Source organism: Abramis brama (genome assembly GCF_963993115.1).
Source record: "Abramis brama genome assembly, chromosome: 6".
NCBI lineage: Eukaryota > Metazoa > Chordata > Actinopteri > Cypriniformes > Leuciscidae > Abramis > Abramis brama.
This window is the reverse complement of record NC_139968.1, coordinates 30,449,125-30,470,562: the sequence shown is the minus strand read 5'-3', so window position 1 is coordinate 30,470,562 and position 21,438 is coordinate 30,449,125. Positions and strand designations below refer to the sequence as shown.

Sequence of the window (21,438 nt, the reverse complement as noted above, 5' to 3'; positions counted from 1 at the left end):
ATACAACATGTAAACTGAATAACATTAAATCAGCTGATCCACAGATGAGTGTTTTATTGTTTCACTTCTGTTAGTGCACAAAAACGAGTGCTCAAGAAATATCACCTGACACTCAAAAAGAAGAATTGCTTGTGTTCATTAATGAGGAACAAATAATTTCAGAACCACCCAAAACAGCTTGACTGCCATGTATGAGTTCTGCAGTCTTGCAAATGCTCTTATTATATAATCAACAGCTTAGACCTGCATAAATTAGATATTTATTGTACATAGTGATGTATTATAGATTGGGGCCAACGCCGAGGGGCCCTTGATTATCGGATGCTGCCCAGAAATGTATTTAATATTTGTGCCTCGGAGCCTTTTCTTAATTTTTCTCTATAATTTATTCAATATTTCATTAACAGTTTTGTTTCAATTATACTGAACAGCCATATTGTGTAATTTTTGTGTCACAAGCCACAATCTGTCTGTTGGTCTGTTTGTTTTCTTCTTTTATTTTGCAACTTTTGTATTTCGTTGAACGGGCCTTTAGTCTGTGACAAAATATATTTCTTGTTTGTTTTCCAGATGTGACAGATGCAGTGATGTCAGTGTCAGTGATGGAGGGAGATTCCGTCACTCTAAACACTGATGTTACAGAAACACAGCAATATTTGATGATACAGTGGACGTTCGGAAGCACAAGAATAGCTGAAGTCAACAGACTTACACAAACCAGCTCTACATATGATGAGAGATTCAGAGACAGACTGAAACTGGATCAAACCGGATCTCTGACCATTACAAACATCAGAACCACAGACTCTGGACTTTATCAACTAACAATTCTCAGTGGAGAGACCAAATACACAAGTTTCAATGTTACTGTCATTGGTGAGTTGACCATTATGGTTTAATTTACTGACCATTCTTCATTTGAAATATATCTTTGTCATTGTAATGTTTTACATTTTTTGCTTTCTATTCTTTTCAATATTCCTTACATCCACATCTTATGATATTGACTGCTTTAATTAAGATCAGAAGTGTGTGAGACTGACATCACAGTTATCTATCATTATCAGTGACTCCACAATCTTCTTCATCATCAGAAAGATCATCAAGCTCAAATTGTGTGAGGTCCAGCTGGGCTGTGAACAATTCAACCGTCACCCAGACTGAGGATGACAACATTACTGAACTCTATCAGCCAAGTTCAGGTACATCACTGATAATATTAGTGATTATTTACAGAGCAGAACTCTGTTAGATGTGTTCAGGTAAATCAGTGTGATATTAGTTTTTCACTCTGAAATCCACTGTTAGTTCATAGTGGCCTGTGTAATAGAGCTAGTAAGAGCTGTGCAGGTAAACCTCACTCCCCTGATCTCAAGAAGCACACTAGCGATTGATGCTGGGCTGCGATCTTTTGCCTCCCATGCCGTAAGCCACGGTTCGAATCCCACTCGGAGTGGGTCAGTAGGACTGGTTTCACCTGATCGAAGTTAAAACCTAATACATATACATTGCATTGATGCAGTACATAGGTGTTGATTCATATTACATCTGGTGAGCACCCTATAATCGACTGCATAACACAATTAAACTGCAAAGTAAAATCTATGCATTTGGAAGATGCTTTTGTCATGCTTTTATCTAGTTTTTAAGTGATTTACATTGCATTCAGGGTTTACATTTGATCAGCTCATGCATTCCCTGGGATTTATGGTTTATGGCTATTGGGAGGTAAGGCATTTGCTTGCTTTTTTGTATGTGAGTTTACAGGAATTGTGAACAGACAGCAGAGGAGCGACAGAGAAGTGAATCCCGTGTCTGAGAGCTGTGTTGGGTCTGCTCTATAAAACATTAGTAGGCTACTCAATGAGAAAATAGATCATGGAGAAAGAATCACATAATCACTCACGTTTCTAGGAGAACTGAGACTAAAGACAGCCCTTAAAAGAGTAGAACTGCCAATATTAAACAATCCTAGCTTATGTTTTTTTGCTGAAAAAGGAAAAGCTTGTGGATTCATTGTCTTCCCAATAGATGCTTGGGCTCCTACTAACCCACAAAACCATGATATACGTTTTATATGGAAACTTTATAGCATTTTTATTTTCTTTTTCTCAGACCACGTCCACTGTTGTGGTTTTACTGAAGCTGTGATTCGACTGGTCATCTCTGCTCTGGTGGGCGTAGCTACTGTTGCTGTGCTGGTTTATGACATCAGATCTACAAGAAGTGAGAGAAGAAGAGACCAGACATCACTGTCTCTGAGTCAAATCAGACCAACAGTGTGAATTGAGCAGAAGGTTTAGTTCCAGATATGTATAAAGCAGAAATAAAGCAAACTTACATTGATTCTCTGCACAATTCCTGTTCCTTGCACAGCTATTTATCAGCAGATTGTTTTTCAGCGTTCTCCTGTCCACATTTATAACGTCACAAAACAACATAGTTCAAACAGTTGTGTGTGGACACTGAATGCACGTGATCAGGGGCGGACTGGCCATCGGGAGCACCGGGACATTTCCCGGTGGCCTGACGGTCGTTCTGGCCTGCCGGCTGCCGCTGTGCAGACCATCAGCCTGGCATGTGATAGGCTGGTGTGCAACTACGAATGCAGACGCAGCAAGCTGCTGCAAAATCCCAGCCATGTTCGCCAGTAAGGGAACAGGTCGGTCAAGATTACATTTACATTATATTTATAATAATTTGGCATTGGGGTGTGCGATATGACGATTTTTGATCGTGGACGATTAAAATGTCTCCATGATCTGCTTTTGAAGAAATATCGTAGAATCGTGGTGCATTCTATCAGTTGCTGTTCTGGCGCCTCTGTCCCAACATCCTGAACAACGCGACGTATACACGCTGCGGAACGGGACACTGCAGTTTACAAAAGTTCATAATTTGCATGTGCTTTAATGCCTTGTCGGTTAAACATTTAATTCGCGTGCTGATGCGCTGTTCTAACGTGTGCGTTTCTCAGCGCGTACATGTGAAGTTCACATGCACTAAAAGCCTGTCTACCAGCGCCTGGATACTGGACAAAGTTATCCTTTGAGTCTTATTGTGCTAATACTGTCAAATACACACAAGGTTTACATAAACAAAGTCGGTTATGTCTAAAGTGAACGCAAACTTGAGAAAATTTAGAGAAAATCTGCTTGTCAAATGCGTGTATAATAGACGCGTCGCGCGCAACTCTTAAAGAGACAGTAGTAATAGTAAACACGATGCCGCTTCTCCTTAAAGGGATAGTTCACCCCAAAATAAAAATTCTCTCATTATTTACGCACTCTAATGTTATTCCAAACCTGTATTAATTTCCTTTTAATATTTTCTAATATTTTTCTAATATTAATATTTTGAAGAATGTGGCTATCCAAACAGTAGCTGGTACCCATTGACTTCCATGAGAAAAATATACTATGGAAGTCACTGGGGTACATCAACTGTTTGGTTACCCACATTCTTCCAAATAACTTTTATTTTCAACAAAAGAAAGAAACTTATTCGAGTTTAAAACAACTTGAGAGAGTAACTTATGACAAATAGCATTTTTAGGAGAACTATCCCTTTAATGTTAAAAAACAACAAAATGCAAAGAGAAAATCACTCACTGCTCCTGACTGATAATTTTTAATAGTAGCTTTAATAAGTATCAATGTATAATTTATACAGTGAAGTCTATGTTTTGTTTTATTTTCATATTTGTTATTTTTGTTATTTTAATTACTTTCTTCAATGCTACTGTTAAATACACCTACTGTAGCTGAAAACATAAAGCAAATGTTTATTTAATTTGTATATTAAGTTGTGTATGAGTAATGTGTATCTTTGATCTTAATATTTAATAACAAAGAAAATGACAAAAAAATATCTTCGCCCCTGTCTGCTATTCTTTTTTATTTTATATTTTGTTACCTAAGGCTTTGTTTTTAAAATATGGACATTAGTTTGGCTGTAATGCTCAGTCACAAAATAGTAAAACCAACATTAAAAAAAGAATCGTGATAAAATCGTGAATCGTGATTTTTCTGAAAAAAATTGTGATATTATATTTTTGCCATATCGCCCACCCCTTTTGAGCACTGAAAATACATAAAATGTAAATATTTCAACATGTGAATGTGTCTCTTATTATCTCTTTTAAAAAGCCAATTTTCTATTTGTCATTGGTTTGGTAGTATAAATGGTGTATTCCTAGTGAGTTTTTAAGGGTTATTTTTTTATTCATTTATATTGCATCTGGTAGTCTACCTGTTACATTAATAGGGTTAGCCTACAAGTTTATCAGTCCAGTAGATTACATGAATAGGGTGGTGGTGACTGCAGCAGCAGAGGTGGCCTGGCAGTGGAGTCAAATTCCCGGCCTGAATTATTGTCCCAGTCCGCCACTGCTGCTGTGGTAACCCTTACGAAAAGAACAAATATAATCCCTATGAATGATCAATACCTATTAAATGATACTGAAAGAATATTATATTGTGTTAATATAGTACAATATATTGAATAATACATAAGGAATTGCTGCTTTTCATAGCCTAATGAAAGATATGTGACAATAGATTTACTAATATATCACAATGTATGTAATCTTATATTCAGTAATACGCTTCATAATATATAGATGTATATGTGATCAGACATGGTACTACATGCTGTAATATATCGCAGAGATATTTACTCATGCAGCATTAACTGTGATCCGATTGGTCGTCTCTGCTCTGGTGGGTGTGGCTACTGTTGCTGTGCTGGTTTATGACATCAGATCTACAAGAAGTGAGAGAAGAAGAGACCAGACATCACTGTCAGACCTCTGGAGTCAAATCAGACCAACAGTGTGAACTGAGCAGAAGGTTTAGTTCCAGATATAAAGCAAACATACTTTGATGCTCTGCACCTTTCCTGTTCCTTGCACAGCTATTTATTAACGAATCAATTTTCTCTGTTTTCCTGTCCACATTTGTAACGTTACAAAACAATCTAGTTCAAACAGCAGTTGTGCGTGAACATGTGATTCACTGAATGCACGTGATACACTATCAGCTCAGTTTGTGAGGCGAAGAGAAACCTTTTGGTCTCAGTTATTCACATCTGTACAGCTGTGGTTTGATGTGATGGCTGGACAAACTGTTTGTGAGAGAGTCCAGCTACACGTAAAATAACGTGACTGGCTTGGAGATTTCAGAAAAATGCCTCTCAGCGGCCGCAGAGCGAAGGAGCGTGAATTTATATCTTTTTTAGGCTGGTAAGTTGTCATGTGTCAACCCAAAACAGGGAATTTACCTCATTTAATGCTTAAAATACCAACAGATGTCCAATCTGATGTGCCCTATTTGAAAAGTTGAAATAAACTGCCTAACGAGTGTTTAATAATAATTATTGGCAGGGACTTGAAATTGGCCACAACACCTATGTTCTCGTTCACCGTGTGCTTTTAGAGTTCTGTGTGTTTGCGAATCCTTTCATTATTACCAACAAAGTGTAAACCCGGTGTAAATAAGAGGTTCATTGTGCAGTGTAGACTGCTTTTTTGATTATAGCGGGAGTTTTCGCAGGAGTGTAGATCTCAGTAAACAGGAGCTGAACGTAAGCTTATAAATGGAGCATTCTTTGCTCGCTTTGTTTTACAATTTGAATAAAAGTTTTGTTGGGCACTGCAAAGTGTCCAGATTTACAGCTGTATTTAAATGCAGGATTGAATCTGAAACTGCAATGATTGACAGTGATATAACCATAGCAACAGACGGGACAAAACAATCTGATACTGTATGTCAAAATAGATCTGTGCATCAATTCTTGGAGAGTAAATGCAAAACAATAGACCTGCCACTTGTTCCATGTAATGTGTTTCTTTGTCCTTCACTTAATTACTAATTTTTCACTTGATTTTTTTTAAATAAAATGTTAACGTAAAAAAATTTGAAGAGTACATTATTTAAATGTATTATTATAATTATCATCATCATAAAAAAACTCATTTAATTAAATTAATATTTACTACAATAGTAAAATAAAACTGAAATTTTACTGGTATTGGTACAAACGAGCCTAGCTGCAACATATATTAGTGTCAAACACTGCAAACCTATCAGAACTAGATTACTGTAATGCATTACTGGACGAATGTCCTGCAGGTTTAGCAGTGCTTGTATGGACATATTAGCCCGGTTCTGCCAAAACGACATCGGCTGCCTATTATGTATCAATTGTTTTGTGACATCACTGTGAATGCACGTGTGGGTGTGTCTTACCTCATTAACTTACACTCTGCAGCACGAGCACGTCTTGATCTTTCTCTTGCTTCATTAAAGGTGTATTTTCATATTCTTGTTGTTCTGGATAATCTGAAACTACAGAGATGATGATAAAAAATATAAAGAGAGAAACAAACAGTGTTGCAACATATACATCGACATATAAGATGTTACAGCTGTACAATCTTAAAGAAGACATAAACAGACCCGGACTGTATCAGCTCTCTGAGAACTCAGATCATATTTCTACAACATGGATTTCTACAAATGTTTGACCTCAAAAACCTTGAACAAAAGTAATAGAGTAGATACTGAGATTTCAATTAGACCTCATGTTGGCTTCAGAAGATTTGTCCATTTTATAGATTGACAGATGTGAATGTGAACTGCTCCTGTTGGGCTTTATTTTGTTATAATTACCAGCTGACTGTACATTTTCCCTTATTTAGAACAGACACTGAAGAAATAATTATGATGGCTTGAGAAAGCCAAACTTCAAACATTTAACACTTCTCAAGCCAACATCAGTGTTTGTCTTGACAAACTTATTAATATAGTTATACTTGTTATCATACAATGTACAATAAGAAGAAACTATAATCACAGTGTATGATTTTATCTGACCTGTATCCAAATCCACTCACTGGATTAAATGGGATCCAAAAGTCTGAGACCACTAGAGAAAACGTGTCTTTCACTTTTTTTCTTTTTTTTTAATAGTTTTTTTAATGTAATTTAAAAAAAATCCTTTTATTAGAAGAACTTTTTAAAAATCTTAAAACTAATCACATAATCTGGAACTTTTGGAACTCTGTTCGACCAATCAGATTCAAGGACTGGAACTGCTGCAAAAATAAATATATAGTTGTTATAATAAATGTTGTTCTACTCACCAGTGACCGTCACATTGAATCTCCTGAATGTGGTCTTTTCTTTGTTGATGATCTGTAGTTTATAATGTCCATATTCTGTGTTTGTGATGTTTTTGATGGTCAGAGATCCAGTCGTCTTGTCCAGCTCCAGTCTGTTACTGAATGGCTTAGGATCAGCTGTTCTTGAATCAGCTCTAGCAATGAGACAGTTTTTGGCTCCAAACACCCACAGTATCAGATCACCTGGTTGGATTTTAACACCAGTCTCGAGAAGGACGTTTTCTCCCACAGCCACTGATTTCTCCTTGGCTTCATGTCACAGCAGAGCACAGAAACAGAGAATAGCAGAAGAAAAAAGTGTGAATGAATTTAGTTTGTAGTTTCTACATCAGATGCATTTAGATTTAGACTCTTTAACCTATTTTGGCTTGTTTGGAGATAGCCAAAGGCACTTAGTTATCCATGAACTAAACTCTACAGGATTATATTACCTAAATACACAGAATATGATGTAGTAATTTCATGTTTAAGCCATGACATGATGGATTTATTGCCATAAAACTCTTTGACTAAATGTGATTCATGATCATTACTATTTTTCTACATTATTTATGCAATATGACACCCTAATTAATTTGACCCGATTTTTTTTTTTTTTTTAAGTGTTCATCAGAGTGGTCCAGGACGGGCTTTTGTTGCACTCAAACCACAAAAATGACTGGAAAATACAGAGATGATGATAAAAAAAAAAATAATAAAATTTATATATATATATATATATATATATATATATATATATATATATATATATAATAAAAAAAAAAAAAAAAAAATATATATATATATATATATAAAGAGAGAAATAAACAGTGTTGCTACATATACATCTACATATAATGTTACAGCTGTACAATCTTAAAGAAGACAAACTCGGACTGTAAAATCAGCTCTCTGAGAACTCAGATCATATTTTTACAACATGAATTGCTACAGGTGTTTGTCCTCAAAAACCTTGAACAAAAAAAAATAGAGTAGATACTGAAACTTCAATTAGACCTCATGTTGGCTTCAGAAGATTTGTCTATTTTAAAGATTGACAGATGTGAATGTGAACTGCTCCTGTTGGGCTTTATTTTGTTATAATTACCAGCTGACTGTACATTTTCCCTTATTTAGAACAGACACTGAAGAAATAATTATGTTGGCTTGAGAAAGCCAAACTTCAAACATTTAACACTTCTCAAGCCAACATCAATGTTTGACTTGACAAACTTATTAATATAGTTATACTTGTTATCATACAATGTACAATAAGAAGAAACTATAATCACAGTGTATGATTTTATCTGACCTGTATACAAATCCACTCACTGGATTAAGTGGGATCCAGAAGTCTGAGACCACTAGAGAAAATGTGTCTTTCACTTTTTTTTAAATTTGTTTTTTAAATGTAGTTAAAAAAATCCTTTTATCAGAAGAACTTTTTACAAATCTTAAAACTAATCACATAATCTGGAACTCTTGGAACTCTGTTCGACCAATCAGATTCAAGGACTGGAGCTGCTGCAAACATAAATATATAGTTGTTATAATAAATGTTGTTCTACTCACCAGGGGCGAGCACGATGAATCTCCTGAATGTGGTCTGTTCTTTGTTGATGATCTGTAATTTATAATGTCCATATTCTGTTTTTGTGTTGTTTTTGATGGTCAGATCTCCAGTCTTCTCGTCCAGCTCCAGATTGTCTCTGAATCCCTTGTCAATATAAGTTGTTCTTGATTCAGCTGTACTTAATTCAGCTTTAGCAACGAAACAGTTTTTGACTCCAAACGTCCACAGTATCAGATCACCTGGTTGGATTTTAACACCAGTCTCGAGAAGGACATTTTCTCCCTCAGCCACTGAATTCGTCTCGGCTTCATGTCACAGCAGAGCACAGAAACAGAGAATTACAGAAGAAAAAAGTGTGAATGAATTTAGTTTGTAGTTTCTACATCAGATGCATTTAGATGACTCTTTAACCTATTTTGGCATGTTTGGAGATAGCCAAAGGCACTTAGTTATCCATGAACTAATCTCTAGTCTACAGGATAATATTACCTACATTCACAAATCATGAAGTCAAATATGATGTAGTAATTTCATGTTTAAGCCATGACATGATGGATTTATTGCCATAAAACTATTTGGCTATATGTAATTCATGATCATTCCTATTTTTTTACATTATTCATGCAATATTACACTGTCATCCTGTCCTCGGGTCATTAATTTGATGCAAAACTTTTTTTTTTTTCTTTTTTTTTTTCTTTTTTTTAGCATTCATCAGAGTGGTCCAAGACCCAAGGGCTTTTGTTGCACTTGAACCACGAAAATGCCTGGATTCGAGGAGTTTTGTGAATTTTTGTGAATCCTTCTGTCACGGGTCAATTTAACCCCTTAGGAATGAATGGAATTTGAGGAATGCTTCAGTTTACATGGAAAAACCTAAAAATCCCCAAAAAAATTTTTAAAGAAAAATGCTAAAACTTTACCAAAAAATTATCTGAATGCATACTGAAGTGAACTGACTTTAGAACCCTTTACAGCTCATTTGCTCCAAATAGACCTATAAGGCAATCTAGTGGCAAGAGTCATAAAATATCATGTTATAATGGGGGGTTTTTTCCACAAGAGGTCGGCAAAGACACCCAATGTAAGTTATTTTGTGCTAAATTGAAAGGGTTATGCTTGGAAATTGTGAGTTATTTTGAATTGAAGTTGAAAGAATATGCTTAAATTATTCTTTACCTATTATTTATTGATAAAATCTAGTAATTTAAAGGTAAATAAATAAATAAATAAAATACCAAAAAAGAAATCTCCAAATAAAATAAGTATTTAATAATAAAAAATAAAAAAAGTATAATTTTAAGGTCATTTGGACCCGCGAGGGAAGGATTTGTTACACATTGCGAGGGAAGGATGAGGGTTAAACACTAGGCATCATACACTTGCTGACTTTGTAAATAGGAGAAACTGGGCATCATACATTATTAGACTTTCAAGTCATTACGAACAACAAACTGAGAGGAGACGCGTGAAAAATGAAAACAATATGTGTTCTAAAACCAGCTCAAAATATCAAACATGTTTGATATCAGGGGTGCAAACACATGTATGGTCAAAAAAGAGAGAGGTAATCAAAGCCCTCGTCCCGCAGCAAATATCCAGATACTACAATGCCACCATCCCCAACCCACCCCTATAGGCACATAGAGTCAAATGAAATTTAGAAAAACTATCTTGCACTTCTTCTTCTTGCTTTACTGCTACTTCCTGAAAACAATTTCACCTGATGATTTGAATAGCTCTTTTTGTAAAGAATTAATAATTCTAGGATGATTGGGGTAATTGTGTAGGGTAGGCCTAGTGCATAATAAACAAAATACAAATATAAATACAATAAAACACAAATACACAAGAAATAAAGCAGTGCTTTATGTTTTTCAGGTAAATTAACTGTATTAAGTATTAATACAGTTTATCTTTTGACAAAACGTGATTTTTCTCTTTCTCTTTTGTTGTTTGATTAACTTTGGTGACAAACAGCTACAGGTATATTGGGTGCTGTCCCTTTAAGACGAATGCACGTATCTAATACCGGTAATGACACGCATCCGTTTTATTTTGACTGCGTTTACGGGGAAACTCGTTGAGACGGACACTGGCTTATTTTTTCGTGCAGATGTCTGTTCAAACACAAATAGATAAGAAAGAAAAGGGAATTCGGTGTTCACGAACTTCACGTGCTGTCTGCGACTGCGTGGCTCTGTGCGCCGACAGACCATCTACATTTGGATGTTAAACATAATATATATATAGCCTGATACAGCAAAGACAACGTCGGTAGTATTGACGGCAAAATAGGCTACAGAATATTTCGTTCTGTAGGCCTATTGACGGGCAATATTTGAAAATCGATAATTAGGCCTATTACAATTACAATTGATTTGCATTGATTTGCATACAATAAATTACAATTATATATGCATTTGTCAAAAAGACTTTCAAGCATCAAAATGTAATTTATTAATATGTATTTGCGCCTTCTATTTTGTCTGAAAACTTCCAACACTCTTGCGTGTCGCGTGAAAAATAGGCGTCGGTTGCGGTTCTATTTCTAGCACGCGGTTTCGGCGCGGCTCGAGAAGCGTGTGTGTCACGCAGGCATTGTGCTCTAACACAAGCTCTAACCAGTTAACATGAGAGCCGACATAAAAACGGACACTCCACGCCACGCAGAGAGAAATGTGATGCAGTGGCAGATCCAGACTTCCAGAGTGAGACAGAAACACTAGTGGTTCACGCTTGCGCACATACTGCTGGTTTGACGCGTAGTGTTCTGATTCGCTTATTTCCTATTTACTTGTTGGTGGACGCAATCCAGAATTACTGTTGGTTAAATTATAATCAGACCCTCTCAAACCACCCCACCCCCCTCCCTCCTTAAAAAAAACTCTTCGGATCTGCACGATGCACACAAGTCACCCAAACTGACGTGAAAAAAGCAGGAGGCGCCGAAAAGCGCGCTGTTTGCACCCCTGTGATATCCTCCAACTGGATGGAATCAAACTTTAAAGCTAAAAAAATCAGTGTGTGTCCATCATACTATAGCAAGCCTGAGAGTGTTTCATGTTCTGTCAGGAGTGATCTAAGTGCATGTATCTTTGTGTAGTTCAGAAACACCATTGGGTAGACAGAGGGTGCTTCTCAATATCCCTCCTCGTCCCCTCTCTCCTCTGTCCTCCATCCTATGACCCGGAAACCGATCGAGCTCAGCCATCTTGAAGGGCATCTCAATTCTCTAATTGCACCGCGAGGAGTTGAGGATCGAGGAGTGAGGAGGCTTCCTGAGGAGTCATGAGCGAGGATACACAGGTGTATCCTATGCGGAAGAGTTTTATCGACTAAAACGTGACGCACGTATAAATTCTCCTCCCCCTTCACATCGGTCACAATCATTTTCATTTATACTTTACCTTTGCAGTTTATATAAACCACACATCTCACATATTTCAACAGGGTATCTTTCTTTATTATTATTTATTATGAATTTCTTAAATAAACAAACTTCAACAACATAAGGGCAGATCCTCTGAGCGCTGCTGATGACGCGATGAAGTGACACTCGAGTGATAAAAAAGCTTTCATTCGATCCCTCCGTCCTCGCGTCTTTTCCTTGCAGCCTTCCCTCGCATCCTACAGGGGGCGGAGCTGAGACGCGAGGAAAGGATGCGAGGAGAGGAAACGAGGATGCACAAATAAGAATTGAGAAGCACCCAGAGAGATTCTCCCTCCTCCACTTTCTTGTTCTCAGACACTATCATAGCAGCACACAGAAATGAACAACAGAAATGTGTTCATGAGGTCAAGTGCTGTATAGGTGGCATAAATGCATTTATACAGAAATTACAATTGCAGAAATCATGTTAGAAAATTAAATATGAACTATACAAAGATGCCTTGTGAGACATAAGGGATGATTTGTAAGGTGAATTAATTGATTAATTGATTCATTTTCCATCTAATTTCCCATTCAAAATACTGAACCAAGTAATGGACTCCATCAGTGATCTGAAGCTTTATAGTTTCAGATCTTAATATGAGAAGCTATTGTAAAACTGACAGTATATTTCCTCTAATACAAACACAGATGTTCATTAATTATTGCAGTATGATCAATCAGAAAGCAGAAACCATTTTAAAACATATTACACATTTAAACGCTACTATAGCATAAATAAAGCTCATTGTTGTTGTCTAGCTTGTATAAATTGTAATACTTACCCAATTGTTCTTTTAGCTTAGAGATCCTGTAGCGATAGTAAATCACTACAACCAGAACCAGCAGAACAGCAACAGCTATTCCTACTATTCCACCTGGAGACAGAACCGGATCTGGAACAGATAAAGAGAGACAGTCATTCATTTTGATCTGATTCAGTTTGAAGTTGATCATTTCTCTGTATGAATCATATTATTATGAGAAGGCATTTCCCTAAATTAGTTACCATGATGATTTTCTGACATAAACTACCATTCAAAAGTTTGTGGTCTGTAGATGTTTTGAAAAAGTTCCTTCTGCTCACCAGCTGAATTTATTTGACCAACAATACAGAAAAAAACAGTACATTTTCTGAAATATTATTACAATTTAATATAATGTTTTCTGTTTGAATATATTTAAAAATGTAATTTATTCTTGCGATGAAAAAGCTGAATTTTCAGCATCATTACTGTCTTCAGTGTCACATGATCCAACAGACTAATATGCTGATTTGATGCTCAATAAACATTTCTGATTATTATTGTCACGGTGTGTTGCAGGCAGAAGAAGACGAATGATAATCAAAAGTTCCAATGCAAACTTTTACTCACAATATAAATCATTCGGGTATACATAGTTCCCACATGACGTCACAACATACGGGCATTTGCCGACCCGGCGCCATTTCTGAGGGCAGAACACAACATTCTTACAATGCAGAACATGAGAAGAAGAAGCTGAAACGGAAATTTTGTGATTAAAAAGTGAAAATGGTGATCTCCTGCTGGGTCAATGGATGTTCCAATCGTGCCGGAGGTTCAGTTAAATTTAGTTTTTTAGCATTTGCCGACCCGGCGCCATTTCTGTGGGCAGAACAATAGTAGAAGAAGCTGAAGCAAGTTAATTTCGTGATAAAAAGTGAAAATGGTGATCTCCTGCTGGGTCAATGGATGTTTAAATCGTGTCGGAGGTTCAGTTAAATTTGGATTTTACAGTATACCCGTCATTAGACTTCATGAATGTGAGAAGACTAACGTTAAGCTTTTGTATAAAACATACAAAAACAACATTGTTTCCACTGTTCGATCGCGCCCGCGACTCTCTCACTCTCTCTCACACACACACACACACATTCCAGCACGGCAATCTCAGATTATGTCCCTAAAGAACCCGCGTATAAAGTAGTTCCGCATTACATTAATTAATTTGCACGCGAGTTTTATTTATTTTCATACCGTGTATATTACCGTGTATATTCATATTCATGCACATATTTCCAGGCTCGGAATTGCTCATATGTATTAAAACTCCTAGCCAATACCAGATAATGATACACATGATAATACTGTATCTGATGCATAATCAGTGCTCAGTGCTTCCTTTGTTAGCGCATACGGATCCACACCATTTATGACTGAAATTTTCGCATTGTACCTCTCTCTGTCTTGTGTTAATAGAGTCTCTTTATAATCTCTGTCACTTTGTCTCTTCATGATTTTCGTAACATTATAAATGGAAAGAAATATTCGAAATTTGCTTGTAAAACTCATAGACAGTATGGTAAAACATTGTAAACACAGCAGCTTTTGCCCTCAAAGATGGCGTCTCCGGGGAGGTCACGTGACATTAATTGGCCTGTGGGAACTATGTATAGAAGAAGGGCAAAAGGTTCACACACGTAATACAACGGAGACTGGACAATAACAGACTGAACAGACGGAACTTAAATACATACACAGATGACACCGATTAACAGAACACAGGTGATACAGATAACAATGATAGTCTTACCTTATGAAACAACTGAACTGATAATGGCAGTAAATGGCGGGAAAAGAACAAAGGAAAACAGGAACCAATCAAGACACAAACTGAAAGTCCAAAACTACACTGACATGTGACAATTATCAATGTTGAAAACAGTTGCTAAACATGCTGCTTCATGTTTTTTGTGGAAATCATGATTCCTTTTTTCAGGATTCTTTGATGAATAGAAAGATCAAAAGAACAGCATTTATTTGAAATATTTTGTAATTTGTTAACTATGTTTTTAATGTCATTTTAATGCAATTTATAACATCCTTGCTGAATAAAAATATTAATTATTATATATACACTACCGTTCACAAGTTTGGGGTCAGTAAGAATTTTTTTTTTTTTGGAAAGTGTCATAATTCAGAAGCGGAAGCAGTAATGCAAGTATTCTCCTTTATTATGGGTCAGAAGACACAGAATAAACACACGGGTGGGCTGGTGGCGCAGGGACTTGATGGTCAGCGTGGTGGTGAAGACAGGTGACGGTGCATCCAGTGAAGTGAACATCCAACACGACGAACACCACGAAAACACCGAACAGGACACGATCAGGAACTGGAACAGGAACTGGAATGGCTGACGACGACAAAACACTGAGGACATCAAAACCAACGATCTGACAGGGAAAGGAGAGTGCGATGAGTCTTTATAGCGGAAACAATTGACAGCAGCTGGTGAGGGGAATGAGATCAGGTGGAGTGCTGATCAGCTGAACGAGCAGCCACGCCCACTCACACACACCCACACACACAGAACAACAAATACACGCGACACGAAGAAACCAGTGAATTCATGAACCGTGACAGTACCCCCTCTCCTAGGAACGCCTCCTGGCGTCCCCAGACTCCCTTACCTGTCGATTGTAATCATCGATAAGAGAGTGATCCAGGATGTCTCTGGCAGGAACCCAACTCCTCTCCTCCGGACCGTAACCCTCCCAGTCCACCAAGTACTGGAATCCACGTCCCCTCCGCCTTGAGTCCAGAATACGATTAACCGAATACGTAGGTTCCCCTTCTACGAGACGCGGCGGGGGAGGAACCGGGACAGGCGGATTAAACTGAGAACGAAACACGGGCTTGAGTTTGGAAACATGGAAGACGGAATGAATCCTCCTGTACACTGGAGTGGAGCAGTTTTTGTCATGAGTCCTGTCTTGTGTCTGCTTGTCCGTCTGTTATTGTTTCTGCTTTTCAGGAGGAGGCAGTGGATTTGTCAAACGTGCCCACGGAGTATCTGGACCTGAAGGAAGTGTTCAGTAAGTCTCGGGCTGCTTCTCTCCCTCCGCATCGTCCCTATGACTGTGCAATAGATCTACTGCCAGGTACGTCTCCGCCTAAGGGCAAGCTTTACTCTCTATCCATTCCCGAGAGGGAGGCCATGGAGAAATATATTTCTGATTCTCTGGCATCCAAATTCATCCGACCTTCCTCTTCTCCTGCGGGGGCGGGGTTCTTTTTTGTGGGGAAGAAGGACGGTTCTCTGCGACCTTGCATTGATTACCGAGGGTTGAATAACATCACGGTAAAGAATACTTATCCTTTGCCGTTGATGTCTTCAGCCTTCGAGAGGTTGCAGGGAGCGTCGGTCTTCACAAAACTGGACTTACGTAACGCTTATCATTTGGTCCGCATCAGGAAGGGGGATGAATGGAAGACTGCTTTTAACACCCCCAGGGGGCACTTTGAATATTTGGTTATGCCTTTCGGGCTGTCCAATAGTCCAGCGGTCTTCCAGGCACTCGTCAATGACGTGCTGAGAGACATGGTCGATCAGTTCATTTATGTCTACCTGGATGACATATTGATTTTTTCTTCGTCTCTCCAGGAACATGTTCAGCACGTCAGACGAGTGCTTCAGAGGTTGCTAGAGAATGGTCTTTTTGTCAAGGCGGAGAAATGCGCTTTTCATGCACAGTCTGTTCCTTTCTTAGGGTACATTGTGTCGTCTGAGGGGATGCGTATGGATCCTGAGAAGGTTAAGGCTGTGGTGGATTGGCCAAGTCCAGATTCCCGTAAGGCCCTACAGAGGTTTCTGGGGTTCGCCAATTTCTACCGGCGGTTCATTCGCAATTTCAGCCAACTAGCCTCACCTCTGACCGCCTTGACCTCCCCCAGAACTACGTTCAGGTGGTCAGACGCAGCCGAGGCTGCGTTTGCCAAACTGAAAGGCCGCTTTGTTTCAGCCCCCATCTTAGTTACCCCTGATCCATCACGTCAGTTCATGGTGGAGGTCGACGCGTCAGAGGTGGGGGTAGGTGCAGTGTTATCCCAACGTTCTCCTACAGACGACAGAATGCATCCGTGTGCGTTTTTGTCTCATCGTTTGTCCCCTGCCGAACGTAATTATGATATTGGTAACAGAGAGTTGTTGGCAGTCAAGTTAGCATTGGAAGAGTGGCGTCACTGGTTAGAAGGGTCGGGGGTACCTTTTATCGTGTGGACCGATCATAAGAATCTGGAATACATAAGAACCGCTAAAAGATTGAACTCTAGGCAGGCTCGGTGGGCACTTTTTTTCGGACGTTTTGACTTTACTCTCTCGTACCGCCCGGGCTCCAAAAACATCAAGCCCGATTCTTTGTCACGTATTTTTGACCATTCCGATCGCCCGTCTACTCCCGAGTGCATTTTTCCGGAGACCCTAATTGTCTCCACACTCTCATGGGAGGTCGAATCGAAGGTCAGAACGGCCTTAGAAGGGGTAACGCCTCCGCCCGGTTGTCCACCGAACCGTTTATTTGTGCCAGAGCAATTACGGTCCAACGTCATTCAGTGGGGTCATTGTTCCAATGTGGCTTGTCATCCAGGGGTCAGATCGTTCTGTCATAATTCAGAAGCGGAAGCAGTAATGCAAGTATTCTCCTTTATTATGGGTCAGAAGACACAGAATAAACACACGGGTGGGCTGGTGGCGCAGGGACTTGATGGTCAGCGTGGTGGTGAAGACAGGTGACGGTGCATCCAGTGAAGTGAACATCCAACACGACGAACACCACGAAAACACCGAACAGGACACGATCAGGAACTGGAACAGGAACTGGAATGGCTGACGACGACAAAACACTGAGGACACCAAAACCAACGATCTGACAGGGAAAGGAGAGTGCGATGAGTCTTTATAGCAGAAACAATTGACAGCAGCTGGTGAGGGGAATGAGATCAGGTGGAGTGCTGATCAGCTGAACGAGCAGCCACGCCCACTCACACACACCCACACACACAGAACAACAAATACACGCGACACGAAGAAACCAGTGAATTCATGAACCGTGACAGAAAGAAGTTAAAGAAATTAATACTTTTATTCATCAAGGACACTGTGGGAATGCAAATTTGTTAAAATGTTTAATTTAGGTTTACATTGAATTTAGCATGTTAAGGTTAGGTATAAATTATGATTATCAGAGTCGTCTAAGCAAAAGACTCTGGTCAGTCCTGTTTTACTGAAACTCTTGGAGTTTAAAGTCCAGCCAGTCCTGTACTCGGGTCTCAGTGTTTGAATAGATATGCTGAGTGGATTAGGGTGGGCAATGCTCTCAGTCTAAAACCAGTTCCTAAACCTGTCTTTTTCGGTTCCTGCCCCTAAATGTATATAAACTGTAAGAGAACATTCACTTAGTCAGACTTGGTGACTGCAGCTACCGACAGCTCGTGTTCTCAATAAAGAATCCTGCTGAAGAAACAACCAAGTCTCCTGGTCTTTCGATTCTAAGTTCACAACAACACATTAAATTGATCAAAAGTGACAAAGACATTTATAATGTTACAAAAGATTCTATTTCAAATAAATGTTGTTCTTTTGAACTTTCTATTCATCAAATTATCCTGAGAAATAAAATGTATGACGGTTTCCACAGAAATCTGAACTGTTTTCAGCACTGATAATAATCATAAATGTTTCTTGATCATCAAATCATCATAATAGAATGATTTCTGAAGGATCATGTCATGTGACACTGAAGACTGGAGTAATGATGCTGAAAATTTAGCTTTGATCACAGGAATAAATTACATATATATTATATATATTGTATATAAATATAAATAATATATATAATATTGACTATATATATAAAATTGACCCCAAATGTTTCAACTGTGTCGATGTTCGATGTAAACATGATAGGCTATAAATATAATATAATATAATATAATATAATATAATATAATATAATATAATATAATATAATAGTTAGTGTATTGGATAGGACAAGAAATCGAACATACAATTTTTTTTAAACATATTTAAAAAAAATATTCTATGAAAAATAAGAAACATGAGGAATTATAAGGCTTTTTTAGGTCATTATATCAGACCCTTTTTTGTGACCACTGAAATTAACTTCATCAACATGACAAGAACACAAACACAAATGCTGTGTCCAAGAGTCTAATTTCAATCCAAGCATCTGATTTAATAATACTGCATGTCAATACATTGAATGACTAATAAAGACTCACCAGAGACAGAAAGAAGGAATCGGTGTGAGCTCTCACGGCCTCTGATCTGTAGTTCATAAAGTCCACTGTGTTCGGTTCTAGTGTTTGTGATGGTCAGAGATCTAGTTTGATGATCCAGTTTCAGTCGGTCTCTGAATCTCTCATCAGCTTCGTTTAGTGACGTCTTGTTAGTTTCTACATCAATTTTAGCCAGGAGAATGCCTTCAAACCTCCACACTATCAGATCGTCTCTCTTTACTGCAACATCAGTCTTTAGAGTGACAGACTTTCCCTCCTTCACTGACAATGACACAGACTTCACTTCATCCGTCTTACCAACCACACCTGGAAACAAGCAGAAACAGTTTCTCAGCAAGAGATTAAACTTATAATGCATTTACTCTGTATCTGGAAAGAGTACATTTAAATTAATTGTACATGTAATTTATATATAGCCATCACTCAGATATTTACAGCTTTTAATTGTTGAAGAGAAATGTTAATAATAAAGCTAATAAAAAGCATATTTCTGCTCGTATTGCTACATAACATCATAAACATTGACGTGTTGACAGATAACAGATCACACTGTCATGTGACACAGAAAGAAACATCATATTACTGTCTCAGTTTGAGTTATCTGATTCACATACAATATGTGTGCATAAATATAAACCTTATAAATTAAGTAATTTCATGCAAGTAAAAATGAGTGAGTCACTCTTGCAAATGTTTTAGGTAACACTTTATCTTAAGGACACGTGGTTACTCGTTACTACATGTGGTTACTATAGTAATAACAGTAAATTGTGCATAATTAAAATTAACTAAACCCTAAACCAAACTCTAGAGTAAGTAGTTTATTAATATTACTCAGTTCTTATTTGAGTAACAATGTAACATCACCTTAAAATAAAGTGTAATCATGTTTTATAATATGCCTCATGTCACATTTTTGTTGTCTCTTGTGGTGTCTGAGTTGGTTTATTGTAAATAATAGAATGATCTAATTATTAACACAGACAGTGCTAATCCAAACCGGATCATTGTTACATTGAAAGAATAGGGATAGCCTACTCACCACTGACAGTAACATTAAATATCTTTATTGTAGTCTTTTCTCTAGAGATAGAGAGTTTATATTGTCCTGAGTGTGTGATTCTGGTGTTTCTGATGGTGAGAGATCCAGTGTTTTGGTCCATCTGTAATCTGCCTCTGAATCTCACATCATCAGTGAAATAAATGGTGTTCAAGTCACGCTTTCTCGTTATTTGAGATATGACAGAGTCTTTAGGTCCAAACAGCCACAGTATGGTATCATCGTTCCGTATGTCAGAGAGATCAGTGTGTAGAGTAACAGAATCTCCCTCCATCACAGCCTCCGTCTCTGCACCACACACACCTAGAGCAGAAACCATCAGTTTTACTGATACAGATCAGACTCGACCACATGCCTTTTTCCTGATGTTAATGGTGTTCAAAATACAATTCATATAAAAAAGCTAACTTTACAGGTTGTGGTAGAATTGGTTAGACCCTGTAAATGAACAAATTCCAGAAATAATAGGAATTACAGCAAATTCACTTTTTTTGTCAGACAAACTGTGTAGGTATGCTGGGTATGAGGGCGTGGTCACCGTGGTGAGAAAAGTTTACTTTTGAGAAGATGTGACGGCAACTGATTCATTGCGATTTGCCACATAACACAAACAACCACATTTGCGACATTATAAGTGTTGGAACAACCGCATTTGCCACATTATTTATTGATTTGTTAGGCTACACGTCTGTATCTGTTTCTTCGGCGACATTCCCCGTGTATTCAACGAATAGGCTATGCGTCTAAGTGAAACTGAAAGATAAACAGAAATCCATTAGGCCTACTTACCATCCATGAAAAACAACAATAGAAAGAACAAAAACATGTTCTGCACGTTAGATCTGCGTAGAATCTTAATCAATAAAGATGATCTATGGAGATTAGGCTATTCGTCCCGCAATCTCCGCTGTTTCAGAACCGCACAGCCGACTGACATGCGTCAATGTAGCACACAAAAAAAGTCAACAGAGAGACGTTTTTGCCAACTGAGAATTGCGATTTTCTATATTTCTAACTAAATTAATGACGATGAGGACTAGCTATCCTTGAGAGGAATTTAGGGACAAGCAACACTAGGCTACGTCGCTTGCTGCTGCAGACCTGCAGTAACTTCTTCCTGGAATTTACTGAAGAGAAAAGGGTGCGTGC

The 21,438-nt window shown here is 38.0% G+C and overlaps 2 protein-coding genes and 1 long non-coding RNA gene across 14 annotated transcripts in view; 2 read left to right on the top strand and 1 right to left on the bottom strand.

Moving 5' to 3' along the window:
* The window catches only part of LOC311085729 (uncharacterized protein), a gene marked incomplete at its 5' end in the record, with an annotated part of 6,438 nt that extends 4,091 nt beyond the window's left edge, over window positions 1-2,347 (top strand). For 2 of the 4 annotated variants that reach the window (XM_084118325.1, XM_084118327.1), the window contains 3 exons: window positions 571-876; window positions 1,095-1,202; window positions 2,116-2,347. In XM_084118325.1, the coding sequence (XP_083974451.1) occupies window positions 571-876; window positions 1,095-1,202; window positions 2,116-2,285 (584 nt within the window). In that variant the 3' untranslated portion in view covers window positions 2,286-2,347. Of the gene's footprint in view, window positions 1-570; window positions 877-1,067; window positions 1,203-2,115 lie in introns of all 4 variants that reach the window. The other 2 variants (XM_084118324.1, XM_084118326.1) reach the window with 1 other exon arrangement.
* Window positions 1-14,407, top strand: part of LOC311085739 — an 82,105-nt gene extending 67,698 nt beyond the window's left edge. Inside the window, exon 2 of the long non-coding RNA XR_014606929.1 lies at window positions 13,750-14,407. This is a non-coding gene — a long non-coding RNA (uncharacterized lncRNA). The remainder of the gene's footprint in view (window positions 1-13,749) is intronic.
* LOC311085724 (uncharacterized protein) lies at window positions 637-21,438 on the bottom strand. 9 transcript variants are annotated; one of them, XR_014606918.1, is made up of 12 exons: window positions 21,079-21,431; window positions 20,272-20,592; window positions 19,212-19,535; window positions 14,725-14,741; window positions 13,545-13,620; window positions 12,954-13,064; window positions 8,735-9,040; window positions 7,145-7,432; window positions 6,249-6,347; window positions 4,679-4,764; window positions 2,342-2,409; window positions 637-2,217 (listed from the first exon to the last, which is right to left on the bottom strand). XR_014606918.1 is itself a non-coding variant. In XM_084118314.1 (10 exons), the coding sequence occupies exons 1-9, from the start codon at window positions 21,113-21,115 to the stop codon at window positions 6,253-6,255; spliced, it is 1,575 nt and encodes a 524-aa protein (XP_083974440.1). In that variant the 5' UTR covers window positions 21,116-21,431; the 3' UTR covers window positions 4,199-4,764; window positions 6,249-6,252. The 9 variants fall into 9 exon arrangements, 4 of the variants coding, with proteins under 4 accessions (XP_083974440.1, XP_083974441.1, XP_083974442.1 ...); XR_014606921.1 differs by lacking the exons at window positions 637-2,217; window positions 2,342-2,409 and adding an exon at window positions 4,199-4,405; XR_014606919.1 differs by lacking the exons at window positions 13,545-13,620; window positions 14,725-14,741.